We start from the raw sequence: 23,130 nt of genomic DNA on the forward strand, positions 1-23,130 counted from the left end.
AGAGGATGATTCTCCCCAGCTTTAGGTTTTACACTTTTTTATTTATTACAATATGTATGTATATATATTTATACCTAATTAATTACATTTATAATATTTGTATTTGAGCCTAAAAAAACTTTTTAATTCTTGTTTTTGTGTTTAAATTATGTTCAGATGACCAATATACTTTTCTTTAGTCACTAAGTCTTGAAAAATAGAAATGAATTATTATTTTAATGGAGTGTCTGCCATCTTATGTCATCCTCCTGTTATACACTTTATAACCTAATCTCAACCAATACAAAAATAAAAAGCCTTACAAAAACAGTCACCCTGTCTCATTTAAATGCTACATTTTTTATTAAAACTGCATGATCAAGTGAGCTGAGCAGCACTGGAGAACAAGCAGAAATGTAAGCTTATCTAGTCTAGCCATCATAAAACATCAGCTAATGGGAATGTCTTAGACATTGAAGACAAAAGAGAAAAGAACGATTGCTTTTAAGTATTTGCTATTTCAGACCAACGTGGCACAATATTTCTTACTGGATACCCAGTACAGTGTTCATTTGTTTTAATATGTATAAATATTAAACTGATCATTAAGCATACAATATTGTACATACTGATAGATTTAGACTTGCATAAAATTTGATTGCATTTTCACCAAAAAGACTGTTTTTTATACTTTCTTTAAGGTTACCGATTTGCCCTTATCAAGTCAAAATGTTCTTTTTAGCTAAAAAGAAAACTTGGCTGAAAGTTTTGCTAACTTTCTTTTTACTGTTTAATGTAGAGAAATATCTTTGTCCTGCAATGATTGCTTTAAATAAGATTAACAGTGTCCTTCCATTTAAAAGGCTCTTCCATCTTAAAATGCATGTAAGGGCAAGTAAAAAAACACATATGGTATGTAGCACATCCATGCACATTGCCCCATGTTTTATAACTTTATAACCCTGCAAGTACAAAAAAAAAACAGTTGATCTGTTAGAGTTTACATGTGTGCCAAATTAGGTTCAATTACATGTGTATTAAATTGTGTCAGCTTGGATTTTGTACAGACTGGCCTCTCAAACAGCAAAGTTTTTTCAGCAAATACTAAAATTAAATACCTATAACAATAATTTAAATTGTGGTCTTTCCTCATGTGCATTTTCTTAGAAAACAATATACCAAGACACAAACCCTTTAAATAACGCAGTTAAAATGCTTTAAAGCTTCATGTGTTGTTAATTTTTGAATTGTGAAAAGAAAAGAAAAAAAAAGTAAAGGATCCCACTGATATTTAAATAAGGACCTTCTCAAGGCATGGAACCCAGCTGGCCTAAATAGGAGATTAGTAACTATGTCCTCCTTCCTGTCCATGTCAGGCTTAACTAGTCAGAAAAAGGGAACTGTGAGCCACTCTTGTTTGTATCAAACCCACTATGCTCCCTCAACAGTGGGGGAGAGACATGTTGAGAACCAGGGCCTAATATCCACAACCTGTCCTCCAAAAAGCTTTGGGGTCTACGGTGGTATTAAAATTTGGAGGGCTTTAGGATAGCCACCCTCACTCTAGGGAACTAGTAGAGGGATGCTCCCACAATGGTTGGAGAGGGGAATGTTGAGGGACAGGGCCTCAACCCTGCAACCTTCCCCTCAAATGGATTTGGTGGTCTGCAGTAGTGGGGTTTATTACAACCTATAAACCCTTTTTATTAAGGGAGACCCCAGATAGCCACTCTCTGACCCTGGGGAATGATTACAGGAATGCATAGCACCTCTCATCTATTAACAGAAAAGGTTAAAGGTAGCCCTACAAACAAAGACACTGACACTGTGGAAAAGTATTTTACATTTTATGAAGTCATGATTGAGTCAACTTCTTTATATGTGCCTAAAGTTAAGCTTTGACAGAAAGTGGTTGGTAAATAAATGACCAATAACATATGTCAGTGTGTGCTTATATATATATATATATATATATATATACCCACACATATATACTGATACTTACATTGGTATCAAATATACAATTATTAGTAACATTATACATCACATGATATTGAATGTAAATACAATTGTTGACTTGTATTTTAAAGAATGTGAGTTTTCCACATGATCTACAGTTAGAGGAGTATGTGAAAAGCAAAGGATTCATGGCACCATCTGTTAAAATTATAGAAGTCCACATGCATCTTCGGATGTGCTGTGAAAACAGATGGAGCACTCTAAATAATCTGAACAGTAATCATTCTACAAAGGGCCATTATAAGGCTCCTGATAAATATTTTTTATTACATCAGGAGAGCTGAGTACAATATTGGTGTGTTGCAAATTGGAAAGAGTTATGTTTGCTGTCTGCTTTACAGGGAAAAGTGAAATAACTGAGTGTCCCTGATGTAATAAGTCTTTCTTTTGTTTTGTTCCCAGAACTATACTTGATATTTTACTAACAACTAATGCAAAAACTGATGATAATACACTGATAACCTTGCAGTAAGGTGCAACTTTCCTTTGAGGAAAAATGTAGTACTGCTGAAAGAAGCTTTGAAAATGATGTAAAGGGCTCATGGAGGAATAGTTGCTACTGTCTGTACTGTAAAGCATTTTGAGCTACATACTAAGTTTGAAGGTCAAAGTAGAAGTATTGAACTGCAATGATAGATCTCTAAGCCAACATAGTGAGCACAAACGGAATTGTTACCTTTCATGGGTTGAAATTACCTTCTAGACACCATTTTTCTGTTTTTCAGTGCATGCAGAATTTTTTTTTTTTTTTTTAGGAGTCTTGGGATTAATAAAATATTTAAACAATAAATATTGTATATAACTTTGGAAAATTCCTATGAAAAAAATAAAAACATTTACTTTTAAAATTCATTATATATATATATATATATATATATAGTCAATTATGTTTAACATATTTTAGGTTTATACAGTTTTCTTTATTTACATCAAATATTTACTGCTCAGTTCACAATTGTCCCATTAGGATGCCAGTTCAGAGAAACGATGCACAGCTAGTTCTAAAGTCAACTGAGATAAGAAGTGGTAGCAAGAGACTGGGAGTACAACTGAGATCCTAAAATTTCTACAATTTATTGTGTGAAAATCCCTAACTACTTTAGTAAACTAACCAAAAAGTCTTTTATTAAAACATTGCATCCAATGTGTTCAAATATGCCATCAAGCTTTATCTTGTTTATTTATCTAGATGAAATACCTGTTATTCCCCAGAGAATAAGAAAATCACTTGCAATGTCTAGTACTGGTTCATTGGTTCAAATCCCCATAAATGCCCATAAAGCTTTTTACGAGCCTTTAAGTATTTATAAAAGTATTTTATTTGAAGACATGTAGCAGAGAAGAGGTAGAATAGAGCAAAATGCCCATAAATGCCCGAAAATGACCACAAAAGCTTGAAAACGGGCACAGATGTCTATTTTTGCCCCATCATTTTAATGGGGCCTTTGAAATGTTTACAAGCATTTTTAAATGTTTTCAGGTGTGTATGAGCACTATCCAAAGTCTGCAGGGTCCATTTTCTTTACAGCCCATCAAGAAAACACTCTGGGGTGAACTGGCCTATTAGAATCAATGGATAGTTGCAAGCCTGGACATTTTAACACTCAGAGATCAGTTCGTATAGACCAGTGGTCGCCAAGCTTTTCGGACCTACGGGAGCCACGTGTCACTCAAAGGGGATGAAACTTCCCCCATAGTGATGACATGATGCAAGAACCCGCCCACTTTCCCATCACAAGTCTGAGCCCTGAGGTGTCCATCGGGGAACATAGTCCGCAGCTCAGGGGGGTGCAACCCCCAGCAGGGTCCTTGTCCTGACCCCACTGGGGGACACACCAGTCAGAGCTGCAGACCACCAGTGGTCCACGGACCACTGGTATAGACTTAGTCATAAAGACACAAATCAAATTTGGAATTAAACTATGAGCTGTATTAGGGGAGCATAGCCTGCATGTTAAGTACCATACCATAATTCAGAAAAATCATAGTAGCAATAGGTCTGATTTATTTAAGATAGACTTTCATGGGTGAACCTCTGTAAACCAGCAAACCTGGCATGGATCAGGTCGAGAATGGAAAACATTTGCCAACAAATAGCAAATGACTTTTAGGAAATACATTTCAGGTTTTCATTACCCATAAAGCCTGTCTTCTGTAGTCTTTGAAAGCTTACTAAATCAGGCCCAATATATCTGGTCCTATATATATATATATATATATATATATATATATATATATATATATATAATGTAGTACATGTGGCTTAGAAAAGGTAATACATTCACTAAGGGAAGAAGGTTAAAAGTCTTTATAGTCTCCTCACTAGTCCAAGGTAACCATTATGGGTGATGTTCTTAACATAAGGAGGTATAATGGAAAAGGAAGGAACAGTATCAAGATAAAGGAAAGAAAAAAAACCTCTCGCAAAGTTATAGGTCAAGTATAAACCTCCCACTGAACCATATGAATCTGTGGGTCTGTTTATTCAATCCAATGTTGCTATAACCTCAAAAATATTTCAAGTTTATTCAAGAAAATAGTAGTAAGTGTTCAATTCAAAATACCTCCCTTAATCTATTTTTACCTTCCTAAAGTTATTTTTTTTTCTTGTTTTCCCGTGCGGAAAACCTGGTGCGTCTTATAGTCCGGATCGTCTAATGGTCCGAAAAATACGGTAAATCAAATTACATAATTTTGTTGCATTAATTACTGGGTGGTGTAACTTGTAAGCAGCTGATAGAATACTTTTACTTAATGGGCCTGTATCATTAAAGCTCTTCAAGGCTGGAGAGGATACACTTTCTTAAGTGAAGCTGGGTGATCCAGTAAACCTGCAATGGATTCCTTAATGGTCATTTGCTATTTCTTAGCAAATGTTTTCAATTCTGGACCAAATCCATTCCAGGTTTGCTGGATCACTCAGCTTCACTGAAAAAAGTGTATCCTGTCTAGCCTTGAAGAGCTTTAATAAATCAGGGACAATGCCTGAAATTGCTGTTTGGCATTTTGTAACTAAAAAAGAGCAATAAATGCATAAATTTCCAGAAAGCACGCTATCTTGACTCTTGCCAAAGAATGTAACTGACATATTATATGACAAATGTTAACTGCAGTTTTCTTGCAGTCAAGCATCCATCATTTTGACAATAATTTGTGCACATGAGTTACCTGATCTGCACTGCCATTATTAAAATCAGCAGGCTAACCTACCTTGTTTTGTGTTTCACTTATTTATTTTTTACCCAAAACAAATTTTAATGCTGGCCTCGGGTTGCCTATTAATATCTAGCCTTGATAAATCAGTCAAATGTCAAGTGATGTCCCTTTTGGAAAATATTCATAATGATACATATTAGCTTAGGACATATCCAAGGTAGTTGGAATTGTTTATGATGATCTGTAAATGCTGATAATGTAGTGTTGTTTATTACATAATTAAATGCTGCATTACGAAAGCCTTCTTTCTGGTAAAAGCTCATAAATTGTGGATTTTCCTAGCAGAAATAAAATATGATCACAGTTTTTAGTATAACAGGTTGTTCTGTTTTATACTTAAGATGAATTTGGTTTGTATGCATATCATTTTACACCACTAACATTAGTAAATTAGTATATTTAAATTGAATATTGAATTACATGCAAAACCTACCTGGCTAAATTTGGCATCACAACTCTCAGAACGCTACTATATGTACATAGTGGGAATTACCTTTTTCCACCTATATAAAATGTATACATTGACATTTTAATAATCACTTTAGATTCTATTAAACAAATCCCCAATAAAACCCTCTAAAAAACGGCCATGTTTATTTGTCATCATGTACAGTAACATTATAATAAAGAGCTACAGAATATTAGGTTCCTCTTCCAAGCACTTTTAATCTATGGTATATGGATCCCTGTAAATTTAGCGCTCATAGCAAGCAAATTAAGGTATCTAAAAATGAAAACATTTAATCTTATGAATTCATATATTGCTTTACCCCAATCCCTTTTAAATATATTTATGAGTTTTTAAACTAAGCAATCAAGATCTTTTGAAGGTTCTTAAAATTCAAAGGTTATAATGAATTCTAATCGTATTTTCGAAGTCAGCACACTTTAAAACCTTCCAATCTGTATAGGAACCTTAGCCATGTTGAATGGAGATGATCTTAACTCTTTTTACCACTGGTCAGTCTATATAAACCAAATAAAATTAAACATGCACTCCATGTAGTACACAAATGATCTCAGTTGTGGTTGCTTATACTGATTAACTCAGTACAATATAGAAAGGCAAAGTCAGATGCATAGTAACCTTACAGTCATCTCCTGCAAGGGCCCAGTGTTCTACATATTTTTGGCCATTTCTCCACTGTAGTTTATAAAGAAGCTATCTGGTTGTATTCTTGTATTCTGGAGTTTGAAAAAAAAAATAAACTTAATTGTCTTCCAGTTGTGTTTCTGAACTGCCACTGGTATACAGGGAATTAATTCTTATTCAATCATATTTTTAGTGGGTAAATAATTAAAATTTTGCTTTAAGAAGAGACCTTTGCACAGTTCATTGTATATGTTTTTATGTACTAAATGTAACTAATAATTTCATGTATATAGGCTATGTTTGCTATGAAATGGAATTGTACTAATACAAATATTAAATTGTTCAAGTTTTTTGACTTTCTCCTATTTATGATATCCAGCAGTTTTGATCAGATTATATATATTCATAAACCACATTTGTTTTTTATTTTTCAGACTGACTCACAGCAAAGGGACACCGTACACAAAATACAATGATTGAATTAAGCATGTAAATTGGCATTCAAACTTGGATTAGCATTCTATCAATTTTTTTTATCCACATGGAATGGGCTTTACAAAACCAGTAATCTGGATCTTACAGATGGCAGTAACGCAAAAAAGGCAATAATTTTTGTGGTTTATCTAATTGAAAGAATTTGGTTTATCCTGGCTGAAGTTACCTGTTTGTTGGTTTTCCTCTCTTTCTGGGAGATCTCACCTTTGCTGATGTTGATGTAAACGATGTCGAGACCAAAGGGATTATTATGGTTGCCTTTGATCTTCACTCCTGTCTGTGTTGTTGTAAACTCAAATTTGCTACTATGGATTACAGCCTTTGCTGTACGATTTACAATAATAGATGGCCAAGCACAGCATCCAGTTGTTCCTACAAACTATGGCAAGATACGTGGCACAAGAACATCTTTATCCATTGAGATTCTTGGACCTGTAGAGCAATATTTAGGAGTTCCCTATGCTGCACCACCAACCGGAGAGAGGCGTTTCCAACCCCCTGAACCACCTTCTTCGTGGACTGGTATCAAAAATGCAACCCAGTTTGCTCCAGTATGTCCACAGTTTCCAGATGAAAGATCGTTATTAAATGATATGCTGCCTGTATGGTTTACTGCCAATTTAGATACAGTTGTAACCTATGTTCAGGATCAAAGTGAAGATTGCCTATACTTAAACATCTATGTGCCAACTGAAGATGGTAAGTCCTTGACCTTAATGGCATGATCTAAAAAATCTATCATCTACCTATCTAAACAAACATGCCTTTCTTCATAATTCCCTTTTTTTATCTTTTTGTAGCATTTTCTACCTATTTTCTACAGTGTTTTATTTTTAAACTAGTTTGTCATTGCCGAAATAGCACATTTTAGTATCATTTTTTATGTTTATTTAATTATTGATCATAGCTTGTTTGGTTCTTAGTTTCTACACTAAAGTTATATATTTCATTTGGTTTTCCTCTTTGTGTGCTAGAAAGAAAAGATTACTTTAGCCATCTTGTGTGTGTGTGCCTGTGTGTGTGTGTATGTGTGTTTGTAAATCCAATGCATGTCTATGTGGTAAAACTTGGAAAAATACATGCCTATGTCTTGTGTCTTACAACAGGAATATATGTATGCACATTGTGTTTCCAGAATCCAATTTTCTGAATAATACTTATGACAGAGCGTTCAAACCCATTAGGGATCTACAGACATTTTTAGTATTTTATTATTAGATAGCAGTATGTTTATGGTACTGTTAACAAAAAAAATCAGAAAATACATTATTTACAGAAGATTCCTAGAATAAAAGTGGCTTTGTAAATTTGAAAACCCCTAACTTGAAATTTAGTTACTTGTAGTGTTACTGGCACTATGGGCTTTATTTATAAAACAGAATCAGATATTCCCTCAAACATTCACACTTGGGAATCTTTCAAGTCCATGTGTTTCAAAGGCAGTAAATGATTTCCATGAAAAGAATGTTTAAAAAATTCCCTGTTTTTTAAAACAGAGCCTTATGTTACCACCATTTTAATTTCATTTTATTTGTTACTGCCTTATTTTTCTGAAATATTGCTGATGTAAAAAGTGCCTTAAATCTTTAAATGACCATATAAACGACCTAAAACCACATTTATTAATTGTGACATTTAACTTTTATTGATTATTGCTCTTTTATGTTTTTTGTAGATAAAATAACACTAGTTTGTTTTTGACTATGTCTTTGTCTGTAATTGTTAGCCTGTAAGTGCCTATCTGATTATTAAAAAGTAAAATGACAGATTTCTTTTCTAGAACCCAAGATAAGAACAATAAAAACAGCAAGGGGTAGGCAAAGGCTGGCAATTGTTGTCCATACAATCTGATTAAACACATTACATATCCTTACATGACAGTTCCCTGACAGAAGAAACTTGGTTACCATGGAGACAGACTGTGAAATTTGCTTTTCATGTCAAAGGTCTGAATATGACTCTTTGAGTTTAACTCCCATTACCAGTTTATTTTGGAGCACGAGTTAAAAATATGTTTCCTTTTTTCCAGGTTAATATATGATAACATGTAATAAATGTCATCTTTTGCATTTTAAGTATTACAATAATACCAAATGAATGGCTTGTTTATCACACATTTGCCCTTAAAATACTAACCCAAAGCAGGCATTTGGTATAAAAACAATTATTTTGTTTCAACTGCATCACAATTGCCATGTTTTATAATTAAACCTATTTATTTAGTAGTAGTTGGTACATAAGAGACTTTCTTTATCACATTCCAGATTTTTTTTTTTTTTTTTTTTTATAAGCAAAGGATGGCAAATTCTATTATGTCAGTCAAAGAACTGTCAGTAATAGGAGAGGAGTTCATTTCCCACATTTGTACTAGAATGAAAATCCATTTGAAATGCTTGTCATTCACCACAGTAAGCATTATTACGAGGGATTAAAATAACATAATCACTACTAAGTTGCTGGGAAAAGAGTAAAATGTATTTTCAATAACAATGGAAACTGATTTAAAGGATTTTTTCCTCATATTAAATATCTGGATCGTTAACTTCAACATTAGTCATATTGAAAAGCAAATATTTAGTAAAAAATGAATTTAATGAATTAAAACACATAACTGAATGAAAGAAGTACAGAAAGTAGATGAATTAATAAATAGTTTAGGAGGTGATGGGCAGGGTGAATTAATTTGAAGTTTTTCCAAAGTAAAATCTTTATTTATTAAGCTTAAAAACACATTTTTCGTTTAAGGGAATCTGTGAAATTAATTAATAAAATGTGTTTTTCTTACTTTAATTTTTAATTTTTACTTTATTAATTATTGTTTGTATTACCATTTTCACTGTTTTTCTTTTTGAACCCAATTTGTTAACTGTCACCTAAATATTTATATTTACCATTTTTCCAGGTTTTTATTTTTGTAAAATAAAATTATAAAAAATAAAAAAAATTAAATTATAATAAAGAGGCCAATAATGGACCATGTATTGGCAAAAGACCAGGTTCATAAGACAGTTTAAAATGAAAAACTGATGGTAGGAATTTACAGCTAATGATACTTCTAAAAACTACCCAAACCACCCTATTTTCACTTTCTGTTTTCATTTTTGCTAAATAATGAAGTAATTTTGCAAAATTTGACTGAAGTGTGCTGAAATTGTGGAATAATAAAGTTTTCTCATTGCTAGTTTAAAGTAAAAAAAAAACTTTAGAAAATGTTTGTGTGCTTAAAATACAGAAAAGCAATAGTTTAATAACACTATCTTGTTTGCTAATTTTGTGTTTTTTTTCTAATGTTTTTATAGTTAATGGCTTGTTTTCTTTTTGTTTTTTTTTTTGTTTTTTTATTATTGCGTATTAAGGATGTAGCTTTGTACCTAATATACTGTAAAGAATGTATACATTTCTCTCAGAAGTTAGAGAATTGGGGATGAGCTATTAATCGTGCCTAGATAAGGGTATGATTGGAATTTAAGGGGTACCTAAAAATTAAAAGAAAAAAAAAGGTTCCTAAGGCAGTTTAAAGTGACCACTGAACTCTAAACAACCACACAATTCAATAAAAAAAAGAGAAAGAAAATAAAGAAAAAAAATCAAAGGGGTTAATTGTACCGATACCAAGACGTAAATTAATCAAAAAACTCAATTGAATCAATCAGAATAAAATTATATTGCTATAACAGACACTAACTTTTGCCTGTACATTTTCTCAGATTTTCTCAGATTTTCAGGTGCTATCTCTGCAATAGTTATCTATACACTAAGGCTGCCTTGTGTTTACCCCCCATTATAAAGTGAGAGGATTGCACATAGGAAAGCTCCAATTATTGGTCATTGTATCCCTGCTGGTTATAGTTCAAAAGCCGTGCAGTAAATTATAGCTTTAAAAAATTCATCCTGCCAGAATCAACCATAATTTTAAAAAGGTTTGCAGAAATTTAAATACACAACATTCAGCCTGAACACCTGCAAGAAAAACATGTATATTTGTTTATGCTATTTACTAGACTGAGCAGTGTAACAGGCCAGTATATAGGCAGTGGCAATGACTTGTTGACTTTAGAACCTCATTCTACATGTTATGGGAAAGTTGCTGGAGGCAGAGATGGCCAAGCTGTTTTTGTGCCATTTTAAATGGTCTATTATTGAAAAGACTTTGAGTTCTTTTGTTAAAAAAGTAGGTTACTTACATTGAAAAATTCTATTAAATTGAACATAATAATGGTGATAACAGCAACAGTAACAATAATATGTCTATTTGAAAATAAAAACTGTACCACAATGGTAGCACAACACATGAGTAATTTATTTGTTACCAATGATAATTTCACAAAATGCATAGAAAATACAGTAGGTCTTAAAAGGTATCTAAACCCAAAAATGTAAAGTGTTGCAGCTTTACATAGATATGATGGCTATATTACTTTCCTTGTTTCAAGTTTTTCCCCCTTGATTTCACCTAGTGATTCTGTCACAAACACACATTCTGTCTTGACATTATTTACTACCTCTATTGTGTATATGGAAGAGCACTCTTGGCATCCATTACAGCTCATCTCTATTACATTGAAGGAAGTGTTCTGTATTTTTCTAAACAAAGCAGGATGAAAACATTGCTTGATATTTCAGTTGAATGTACAGAAATATTACAAGTTCTAGGAAGATCTGCAGATAGTTTTCTGCACCTGCAGAAAATGTATTTTACCTTAAGAAAGAAAACCTAATGCATCTTCCATGAAGTTTGCTTTAGGGTTCAAATTAATGTGTAAACAAAATTGAGGAGGTATAAAATAGCAAATTTCGTTAATGATATAATTATGTAGTAACAAGCTCTAGTTTAATGTTCAGTATACCATTGTAATCAAATTTTTTTCATGGTATAGGACAAATTATTTATATATATATATATATATATATATATATGTGTGTGTGTGTATACAGTATACCAATGTGTAAATGTGTTCATTGGAGACACAAAAGAATATATTTACACAATATGCATACTCATTTCAGTTTTCCCGTTTTCAGTTTATAAATTTGTAAACGGTAAAAAGTAAGGTACTTGCAAAGAAAAAGCATAGGAGAAATGTTGTCAAGGACAGTTTTAACATTCTTTATGAACACTGAAAGTAGGAGATTGAAGAGGATGCAAAATGTTAATCTGTGCTTAATCCCTGACCTTTTCTCATTTGAATCTCTATGCTGCACAAACAAGGAAGCAAAGAGATTGCTGACTGATTATTACAATCTCACTTCAGCAAGAAGAAAACTTTGCTCTAATAAATTGAAGAAACTTGGCATAGCAATTTTATCACCAAGATCACAAAATCACCTTGATTCGCTTTAAAGCTTTTAGAGCAAATGTATATTTCACGTACGAAGCCAGGATTTATGATTCCATTGGATAATATAACCTCTTTTATGGTCTCCGAGACAGGAAAGAAAATAAAGCTCTGTAAAGTAGTTATTTAGCTAAAGAGCAGGCATATGCATGCCCAGAATTAATTAGAAATGTCTGCACATCTTAAATAATGGCTTGACTGTAGTGCACTATGCCCTTCTGAATCACCTCAGGCAAAGAAAACAGAAGTGAATCCATGTGGAATATCTCTATTTTCTGACTTTAGTAAGAGAGGACATGATTCATTTCTGTAGAGCTCCACTGGAAATTATACCTGCAATGTCATAGGATGGTGTTTATGTTTTTGCTGTTCTCAGTTGGAATCAGTTAAGATACTCCTGGTTTAATTTATGTGAAAAGCAAATCATTGATTTAAGCAACAGTCTCAAAAAGGCAAGCAAAGGATAAAGAACTAGTTGCTGTGTTGCTTGCAGGCTTTTTTTCATGTGTTATAATTTACTTTGATAAGTGAACAGGCTCAGTTACAACCCTACTAAATCCCTCACTGTCCAATTCAGCCACTAGATGATTTTAAACCAACAGCCTTACTATTTTGTACAATGTACAATATAATAAAAAACTTTACCTTTTAACAACTCAAATCAGCTCACCATCAGGAAACAGTTAATAAACTATTTTTGTACAACAGGTTAAAATTCCAGATAGGAGCAGCAGGGTAGTTGTGCAAAAAAAATAACTTTCCCCACTGGGGCTGTGGCATCAGAACTTCTCCCTCTTAGGCTACATACACACGTGCAATAAGTGTCATTGGAAAGGATCTTTCATGATCTTTACTAACGACTGCATGATGCATGAATGAGTGCTGTACATACAGCACTGTTCTGCTTTATGGAGAGGGGAGGGGGAGAACGATGGAGCGGCACCCCGCTGCGCTCTCTCCCCCTTCACTTCCATTAGAATCGTTCTTCATCCATTGTTTGTGGATCCGTCAGGACGGTCGTTCGGATGATGGATGATGAGAGCTGTACACATGTAAGATTCACGTCCGATATTGGCCTTGGGAGGATTATCGGACGAGAACCATTGCACGTGTGTACATAGCCTTCGATTAAGGCCACAGAAAGTCCATTTATGCCTATTCTCAACTTTATTGCCAGTCTTGGCTTACCCACGATACCATTGCTGACCTCCATTGAGTGTTCTGTTCACTGCACACAATGTGCAATGCATGTAGGGTAAGATTAGGGCCAGTGAATGCCTAAAAAACAGCCAAGCACCAGTGAGCATTATTCAGTGCCAAAGGGTAATTATACTTTAATAATTTATTATATAATTTTATTTATGTATACTTTATATGTATATAACCTTTTACACAAAATGTTAGCAATATAGGCAAATTATTAACTTAAAAATTAACACAAATATTACTTAAAACAAAAACCAATACAGTTATATGTATACCATCTTTCAAATTCAATTGTTAGAATTCTAATGCAATTATTTGTATTTGTATTGTAACCAGCTTCTTATAGACTATAGGGTAAATTAAGTTCTGATATTTTCTTTATAATAACCAGAACTTTTCAACTTTTAATTACTCACCATGCCAAAATAAACACTTTTTTTTTCTTTTAGCAATTTAAATTAAAGTTGATTATGATAGGAAAAACGACAATGATGAAAAGATGCAAATAAAGTTGAGCATGGCAGTAGAGGACTGGTTGTGTGGCCAATTCCTTCCTATCCTTCAGATGCTTTATTGTTAATTCAGGGATCTGTGCCCTCTCTCAGAAAAGGGCTTTCCCAGCATTATCTGGGCATAGTAACATCTCATCTAACACATTTCTCACATCTTCACATCTATCTAGCCTACAGAAAATGGGCTGTCTCTTCTTTCAAAGAGCCATAATGACAATCTCGCCTGGTAGTCTTCTCTGTTTGAAACTTTTCATTTCACAGGTAGTTAGGAAACTTAAAAAAAAAGGCTTGTATTCCAGTTCAATCTTTTACAGGACTTGCTTGGTCAAAAAACATTTGTTCTAAAAGACAAAATGAAAGTAAAATAATAGCTTCTTGTAAACATCTTATCCACCATGCCTTAACGTCCCCATTTGTCTCAATCTTTCTGACAAATTGAAATTAAATATATTTTAGTGTTTTATGTTTTTGTGTTTATTCTCTTTAATGAATTTGAAAGCTAATAGTGTAGTGTAACTTTTTAATTTTTTTTTAAATTTAATTTAATTAATTTTAATTATGTTTAATTTTATTAAAAAATAGTGAGGCTAATAATTGTTTGTTGTCTTGAAAACTGGTTCAGAATAGTTGAATGGCGCTTCTTTAACTCTCATGAGCCATTAATGTCAGACAAAGGCAACATTTTGCTGATGTCCCTGGATTTTCACTGGGAAATGAAAACTCTTAATTCCTCCCATCCCTAATCACAAATATCAACTGTAGAATGAGGAGATCTCCCCCAGGCACTGTATGATGTAAGCATTTAAAGATCACCTGTTACTTGTACATATAATTTTTCTTGATGATTAAGCCTTTCTGTAGTTACATAAATCTAATATATACCTTCTAGAATAACTTTAAATGTGATTGCTATAGGAATAAGCTTTTAATCTTGGTCCAGTAAACCTGCTTGCACTCTGTGGTAATTCATTGCCCTGGGACTAGTACCAATTCGTAAAGCACAATCATAAATGTCTTTTTTTATGCTGGAAAGGAACCTTGGCAGAACAGTTATGGGCCAATGTGACAGTTTCTTTTTAATACTTTATTTACCACAATGTTGCAGCAGATAATAAAAAATGTTATATCATTATTTTAGATTTTAACAATATCTTGCTATAAGAACTTTAGTTCAACATTACTATTAAATTATGTAGAACAGTTTATTCTTTGTTTTATATTACTCTTCAATATCACACATTACCAAACACCCATTATATGACAACTTGATCTAGGAGCAGTTAGAGATCAAATGTGTTGTGTATTTTTAGCCGGTATTAGCCATATGTATGAAGATGTATACATGGACTAAGGTTAAGTTCAGACTTGGGATATTTTTTTGCAGCCTTTACTGCCTTCAGACTTGTACTGTCAAAATCTAGGTGCCCAGGAACAGTACCAGGCTGTCACTTCTGGACTCTTATAGGGAGCTTTAAAAGCCTAGTAGTTTTTTCTTTAATTTTAAAAATAACAACTTCCAAGAATGCATGATTTTTTGCGCTTTCAAACTGCATCAAGTCTATGGTTGGCGAACTGCCCCTGGATGCTGCATGTAGCACAAAGCATGGCAATTCTGCTGACTTCTACCGCCTGTCAAATAAAGAGCTAAAAACTGATCTGTGCTGTCCATTGTTATCCATTTTTTAGAACTGATTTTATTTTTGTGAAAAACAATTATGGACTCAGCCATACTATTCATTTCTAATTTTGTTTTTTAATGCATTGGTCAGCTTTTGCTTGTATACTAAATCTTTTTGGACAACTTTAAACTTAAAATCTACATATTGATTCACTGGATCACTGAAATGTCAATAACTCCATGAACTAAATTAGTAATTGAAACAAGTCAAGTGATTCCATTTGAATTAGTTTAGCTGAATATTTTTGAGTAAATTACCCTATTAATATTCAAGGAAAGCTTACTAAATTGCTTTATTTGGTTTTCTCTAATTGATTTTTCTGAACTCCAGTGAATTCCACACAAAAGCTTGCACATAAAAATGTGTTTTGAAACATTGAACAAGAAAGTGTGACTTGGTAAAACATTGATTTATCCTAATTTAACATGTTGATGGTTGTTCTAGTTTATCTATACATGCTGAAGATGTACATGCTATTCATGTGGAACTAAACAAATATGGAAAAAATAAACAGATTTGCATGTTGAGTGATTTACATGAAAGAAAAATTTTACAAGGTCTTGATGTGTCTAGTATTCCTAAGGATCATTACATTTTGCTTGATAGCCTGAGGTCAGTCTCCAGCGCTGAGCAATTAACTCAAAGGCATCCAAAGACATGACATTGCATTGTGACTTCAGTTTCATCCTGAAAGCAAAGAAAATTTGGAGTCTTGCACACAATGGCCACTCAAGTCTCAAATGACTATCCGACCCTGTAAAAATTGCAAATAGGGATTGGTACTTACGAGCGCATTATATTGGCCAGATGTTCAGTTAAGCATCTTTAAAAGTTTGTGAAGTGGAAAAAGTGGGAACAAATAGGCCCTAAAACCTTGGTTTGAAATTCTGTTAAGAAAGGCACTGGAAGCCATAGGGTTAACATGCCATCAGGGTAACATATTATTTACAAATTTTGGTTAGGAAAGAGTCTTTTCATGTAGTTTATAGGGCAGCATTAGCACTATACAAATTACTTAAGTAACATGCTTTATGATGCCATAAAGATTGCAGAGGCCCACATACAAAAATATTTTATCTAAAATATAAGTATCTACAACACATTTAAAAAAAAAATAACCTTTCACCAATCACATTATCCAGCAATTTAATTACAACCCATGCTTTTTTAAACCCAACACTGTTTTTGTTGGCGTTGTTATGATACCATTGCCAACAATCACAATATGGCCAACATGCCAGCTTCAGCTATAACTAATTCTTACGTTCTTACATTTACAAAAACTGCTATGAAAACTGTACATAACACTAGGTGTCTGTCATTTTAAGGAGTAAAAAAATAGATGTTTGCACATTTTGACTATTAGCTAAATTCTTAAGGACCCATAAGTATTGAGGCCATAGTTCCATTTAATTTTGAGCAATGGCTAGAACTGTCAGAAAAATTGTTGGCATTGGTCAATGTGAAAATAGGCAGCTATCAATTCCCTAAATCCCATCCATACATGAGCAGCTTAATCTTTAGTTTAGTGAGCATCAGACAGCATGATGTGTTAACCTAGATACTGAGTACACTCTATTTTTGTCAAAAAACATACAATTTTACATACAATTAAAAAATAATGAAACAATAACTTGAATATACTGTTTATTTAAATTTCATTTGTTCGTACAAAGGATTTATTGTTACTATATGACATTTTTTTTACAGTAAAACATTTGAAAAATAATTGGGTAAGCAGTAAAGATAAAAATTTACGCTTATAGCTTTTCCTGGAGTGTTCAGTGTTAGGAAAATCCCGCCAGATGCTCCAACAATAATCATATGTACATCCGATCGACCCTGATACCGTCCTTCCATGACCTTCATATCTTGGTGGAATTGTTCACCTTGCTCATCACTGACTTCACCAAGGTTTTCCGCGAAGTTAGAAAGGTGGCCATGCAGAAAATATTGCAACCAAGTATTTTGTAGCTCTCCAAGAGTTTCTGGACAAATTATGTGTAATTTTTTGCTCATGTGTTTCCAAGAAAACCCCTGACAATGGCTTTGAATGATAACCAAGCATTCTTTTCGACTTCTGACATTGTCCTGATGAAATGTTTATCTTTGAAGAGCTGCCGAATCTGTGGACTATCAAACACATCGGCCTTCATTTTTTCAAATGACAGGCTAGAAAAAGCTAAAATGAGGTACTTGAAACTCTCCTTCAGTCTCCTTCAGTTGGCAAAGCTTTATCAAACTACTTCATCAGACCCAGTTTCATGGTCAGAGTCAGGGATATAATATTCTTTCTATCAACAAGTGACTCATGTAGAATGTTTGGATCACCTGGTTTTAGGGCAGATCTTGGAGACCAATTCCTTTCCACCCAATGCCTCTCATGAGTTCTGCTGTCTCACATGCACGGATAGCAGCGATACTTGGTGTATCCACGTTGCTGACCAGGAAGGAAACATACCATTTTAAGGTCAACACAGATGACCCAATTGTGTTGGTGACCCAAATATATTGCCATTGCCATACAGTGAAGGAGGACACATTTTAAGCTCCGCTTTGAGCTATCGATGAATAGTCACCATTCAGTTGAGTTATAGATTGGAATTCCCAATTCCTCCATTAAACCAGGTAGGGTATGACAACAAACAAAGCCACTGTCAGTTCTAATGTACTGCAGAAATTCAATTTCTCTGGTTCAAAAGTACAATACCTTTGTTCCTTTTTCAAGTAAGTTTTCCTCACGTGGTCTTGATGCTAGAAGTTCTGAAGCCTTCTTCGATAGTCCCAAATCACATGCCAAATCACCCAACTCATGCTGATCAAATCCGTTATGAACAGAGTCTTCTTCAATTTCAAACTCCTCATCATTGTTGTCACATAGTTCATCACCATAATCATGTTCTTCAAGGGAGGGGAGTGTAATGAAAACCGGCACTGGGATTTCATCTGAATGAGCCACTGGGCGTATAGCCGATGGTAGACTAGAATACTCTATGTTACATTAATTTTCCTTTTATACCCTGAAGTTTTCACCATACAAAAGTAACAGTCACTGAAATGATCTTATGGCTCTCGTCAAACCATAGGTATGCCAAATGGCATCTTATCACGTGTTCCCTTTGTCCACATCCATAAACCCTCGACACACTATTTGCACACCTTATGAGGGGCCCAAGACTTATCTTGATCACCAAGTTTAACTTTGAAATATGCCAAATAGGCTTGCTCTACAAATGTGCTGATGTTCGCCCTTTAACTGGGAATGGTGAAACTGCCAAAGATATAACAAAATAAATCAGGGTTGTTTAGGCACATACAACGAGAAACAACAGAGCCAGACATGACCTGAATAAAAGCAACTATGTGTGTAAGTAGAAAAATAAATCTTGCTATTTGACTAGGTAGGGCAAGGTACAACGTCTGACCACACTGTCTTGCATGTAAATGAATTGGCTATACAAATCCACGCTACAGTAATCGCATAATATAAGCGGTAGAGAAAAAACCTGACCTGATAGAAGAAAACTAACTGCACTTTCAGAATCAGAATACCTTTTTTAAATTTGTTCAAAATTGTTTCCCTAGTGTTATATGTATTGTATATACTGTACTATTTACTATATATACTATACTATTTATGTACACATAGAAGAAATCCAGGGAAGTTGTAAGTGGATTTTGCATAGTAAGGATGATAGAATGTCCAAAAGAAAAAGATAAAAGGAATAATTTAACAGTGGCAACTGAAAGCATAATAAATGATTAGCATGCATCAATCTAATCTCATTTATCTTTTCAATTTCAAATGTGGTCTCCAAGCATGTTCCTATAAAAAGATTCCGTATTATAGAATGTCGTCACTGCAGGAAATAAAGAACATCAATGAATGACAGACATTGTGATGTACAGCATGGCTTCCAATCATTTTACCTCAAAGCATCATGTGAAATCCAACAAAAAGAAACAAAAGCAAATCTACCAATGCTGTTTGAAAAGGGAGTCCAATACAAAAAGTAAAGTAAAATTAAATGAAAATGTTCCATTCAGCTTGGCTTGTAGAAGGTTATGGAAAATGTGTCAGACAACAATAAATAATATTTAGCCATTGTACATATAAGCACATAAATTATGGATTTTAAATAAGGGAAGCTAACTTTTGTTGTAAATGGATATTTGAGAAGGATTAATCCACCCATTTTATATATTTTGTTTGGCGCGTACTGTAGATATTTTAACCAATGTACACTTGTAAAATGGATTTGTTCAATTACGTATTGTGTTAATTTTAATAGTAGTACAACAATAGTATTTTAAATAAACTCCTGTTTCAATTTGGTTAATAAAAGCAGATTACACTGCTAGAGGCACTTTGTCTCCGTATCCTTTAGGGTTGGCTGTTGGTAACAACTAACTCCTACTCTGTGTATCAGGATTACTGACTACATCAATCAGAGCAGATTAAGCCTATCAAAGTGACATTTTACTACTGCAGAATAAATTTTAAACATTAATAGCAGTTTCTGATACAACGACTGAACCCACTTATATCAAAATGACAATGAAGCCCTTAAGCTTCCTGTGTATACTGCAGTCAGGATGGTATAATCTATTTTTGTAAATGTTTATGTGCCAGTTAAAGTATCAGTACTTAAATTGCACATGTTGTCAATTCTTGCAAACCTGCAATTAAAAACAAAATTGTAGTATATAATAATACAATACACTTTTTTAAAAAAGCTTTCATTTAAACTGTAAACAAGTTTACCATGCTTTGTACCAAAAACACAGTGGTAATTCTTTCATTTAGGAGACAAAATACCATTAAAATTATTAATTTGTTGAGTTATTGTTTGATATAAAATACAACTAGACAACTGTAATTTCTGAACTCTGCACTGGCCAGGCCATTATACCTCCCTTTGTTAGTGGGTGAATGGGACATCTTTCACAAAACCTTGCCCTGGCACTGCATACAAGGAGTGAAAAGAATGTTCTTGTATTGTGTTTTAATGAACATATTCATGTCAATAGCTGAATAGGACATTTGCAAGTTCTGTAGGATATACAAGGTGGGAAATGATTGGATTTTAGGCAAATTTAAAAACAGCAGACCAACAGTGACTAAGGTTCCAATCAGATGTGGATTGGGAGTGTAAATTGATGGGCCTTAAATATTCATTGGAAGCTCACAAGTCAAGTATTGGGTACAAAAAAACAATCAAATCTTATTGAAATACTAATTATGTTTTATCCAAGAAAGATTATTAGGGTAGAAATTTATATGAATGCATCCATTGTTTTTGGGAATTCCAACTGTTCCAAAGATTGCTCATGTGTATTAACGTTTGTCAGCGTTTTCACCAGTTGGATAGAAATTATTCTAAGACACTTTAATGTCAGGATCACTAGCTAAGTCCAGTTGATATTTTGTATGTCATCTATACCAACAAATAGAGTACATTTGTAATCAAAATTTTGACATTAGGCTTAATTTATTTAGGCTTTCCAAGACTGGAGAAGCTAGACCATCAATGGAAAACCTGGGTGATCCAGCAAACCTTTGCTGAATCACCCAGGTTCTCCCTTGATAGCCTATCTTCCTCATTCTCAAATCCAGAGAGCTTTAATAAATCAGGCCAATTGTCTCTGGGTTCTTAAAGTTCAGATGCAGAAAGAGTAGAACATGTAGTACCACCAGACCTTGTATGGTTGTATTAAACAACAAATAATAGACTAAAGAAACACACAAGTTCATAAAACAATGAATTCCCTTCTGTAGTGTATTCAAAGATGCAAACAAATTAGAGGAAGCCAATAAAGTAGAATGAATCATAAAAAGTCTATTATACAGCAGTGGTAATATAAAAAATAAAACAATATCTTTTTTCATGTAAATGACACAAAGCAAATAATAAAAAGTTGAAAACACTATGCAAACAAACTAAGACAAAATACAACTTGCTAGCTGCTAATATAATTATTTTCATCTTTAGAGCAAATACCTAACATGCACAAATCTGTCTAGGAGGAGATAAATTTTGCAAAAGCATAAGTGAGTGTATTTGACAAAAAGTATGCCAAATAACAGGAAAGCATTCTCCAGAATAATGCACACACAAAACATGTCAATGACCAGGAGAACATAGCTGGGACACAGACTTTAGGTTCCATTATTATAGTGCCAGAATGCACTGGGATGGGACTGATTTGAACTGACACTAAAATGATTGCAGTTGTTACACTTACACTTTTTCTGGAGTTGCTAGGAAACACTCAATGCTTCTGTACTGAATCTTAAGGTTGCTTGCACCTCCAGTGAAAACTAAATAAAGTTATCTTCTTGTTCATTCATTTTAGGACAAAAAAGCAATCTAAATTCTATGCAAATATACCAAACACCAATAAAAGGGCAACTCCATTCAACTTACCTTTCTCCTTTCACACTTGTAGAGTTCTTCACTGCCATAAAAGCAAATAATCTAATTTCCCTGTACACCTCACCTTCCAAACAAAAACACTAGAAGTTGCAGCAGTTAAAAGCAACTTCTTTTTTTGTCCAATGGAATATAAACACCATCAAAGCCCTCCATTGATTGACAGTGTCTCTGGTACTCCCCTAGCTATTTTCTGCAAGCTTAATGCAAATTTTCAATGTCAAAAACGTGTATCCTAATTGATAGGGATCCGAATTCCTTTTCTGTCATCTCTTATGGTTTATTGATTAATAGTGCTATATGCTTATGGTTGTGAATTCTAAACTGTTTAGCTTTGCTGAAAGTAATTAAAATTTGGCATTCATTTTATTTTCCTCTATATTAACATCTAATTTTTATTAGTTAACATTTATCCTGCAGCTGATGTGCCCTGTGAAATCGTTGCATGATTAGGGCCAGTATATGCAGGACAGGAGAAATGTGAACAAAAGGATTTATGAAATTATGAAATGTCCTAAAATTATGATCTATGCTCTACTCTTCCCGATCTTCAGCCAAAAAGGACTAGGGGTATTGTAAATGGTACTTTACCTACATGATTCCTCATTCCACTGGAGACTGCTCCCATGTATGACTGATCCCCTGCAGTCTTCTCTCTAAGTTGCCTTTAGCCTCAGTTGCAGGCACTGACATCATCCCCTACAGTACAAAGTAGTAAAGTCAGTAGTAAAACCCCTTGGTTGTTATAAACCATATAAAAAAAAACTTGGAAATGTAGATTTTTGTTCACATTGAGCATTAGGAGTCAGAAACCAACCCAGTTAGGTGGGAAACTGTACTGTGGCTGGTATACTTAAGGAATAATATCTCTGTTTATGGATATAATGAGAACATCCTTGCATTGTACTTAGATCAATACTCTGACATTGCTTCCTTTAATTTTATGTATTTAGAAAAGTTAAGCAATTGCAAATAGGAAGAAAATAGACAAAGGAGAAATGATGAATTGTAACATGTATCACACCTGTTAAATCCGTATACAGCTGTATAATTTAGAGTTTGCAGTCTGGTCCCCCAGGATCCATTCAAGGTTCACTGCATGGTAACAGGCTACTTGACAGGTTTTGCCTTTATGAATTCCTTGTGGGTCTAAAAGATTCA

General features: G+C 33.7%; 1 protein-coding gene across 3 annotated transcripts in view; it reads left to right on the plus strand.

Moving 5' to 3' along the window:
- Positions 1-23,130, plus strand: part of NLGN4X (neuroligin 4 X-linked) — a 158,806-nt gene that overhangs the window by 53,676 nt on the left and 82,000 nt on the right. For all 3 annotated transcript variants that reach the window (XM_072427433.1, XM_072427452.1, XM_072427442.1), the window contains exon 2: positions 6,742-7,501. In XM_072427433.1, coding sequence (XP_072283534.1) covers positions 7,030-7,501 — 472 coding nt within the window. In that variant the 5' untranslated portion in view covers positions 6,742-7,029. The remainder of the gene's footprint in view (positions 1-6,741; positions 7,502-23,130) is intronic.

Source organism: Pyxicephalus adspersus, chromosome 1 (genome assembly GCF_032062135.1).
Source record: "Pyxicephalus adspersus chromosome 1, UCB_Pads_2.0, whole genome shotgun sequence".
Classification (NCBI taxonomy): domain Eukaryota; kingdom Metazoa; phylum Chordata; class Amphibia; order Anura; family Pyxicephalidae; genus Pyxicephalus; species Pyxicephalus adspersus.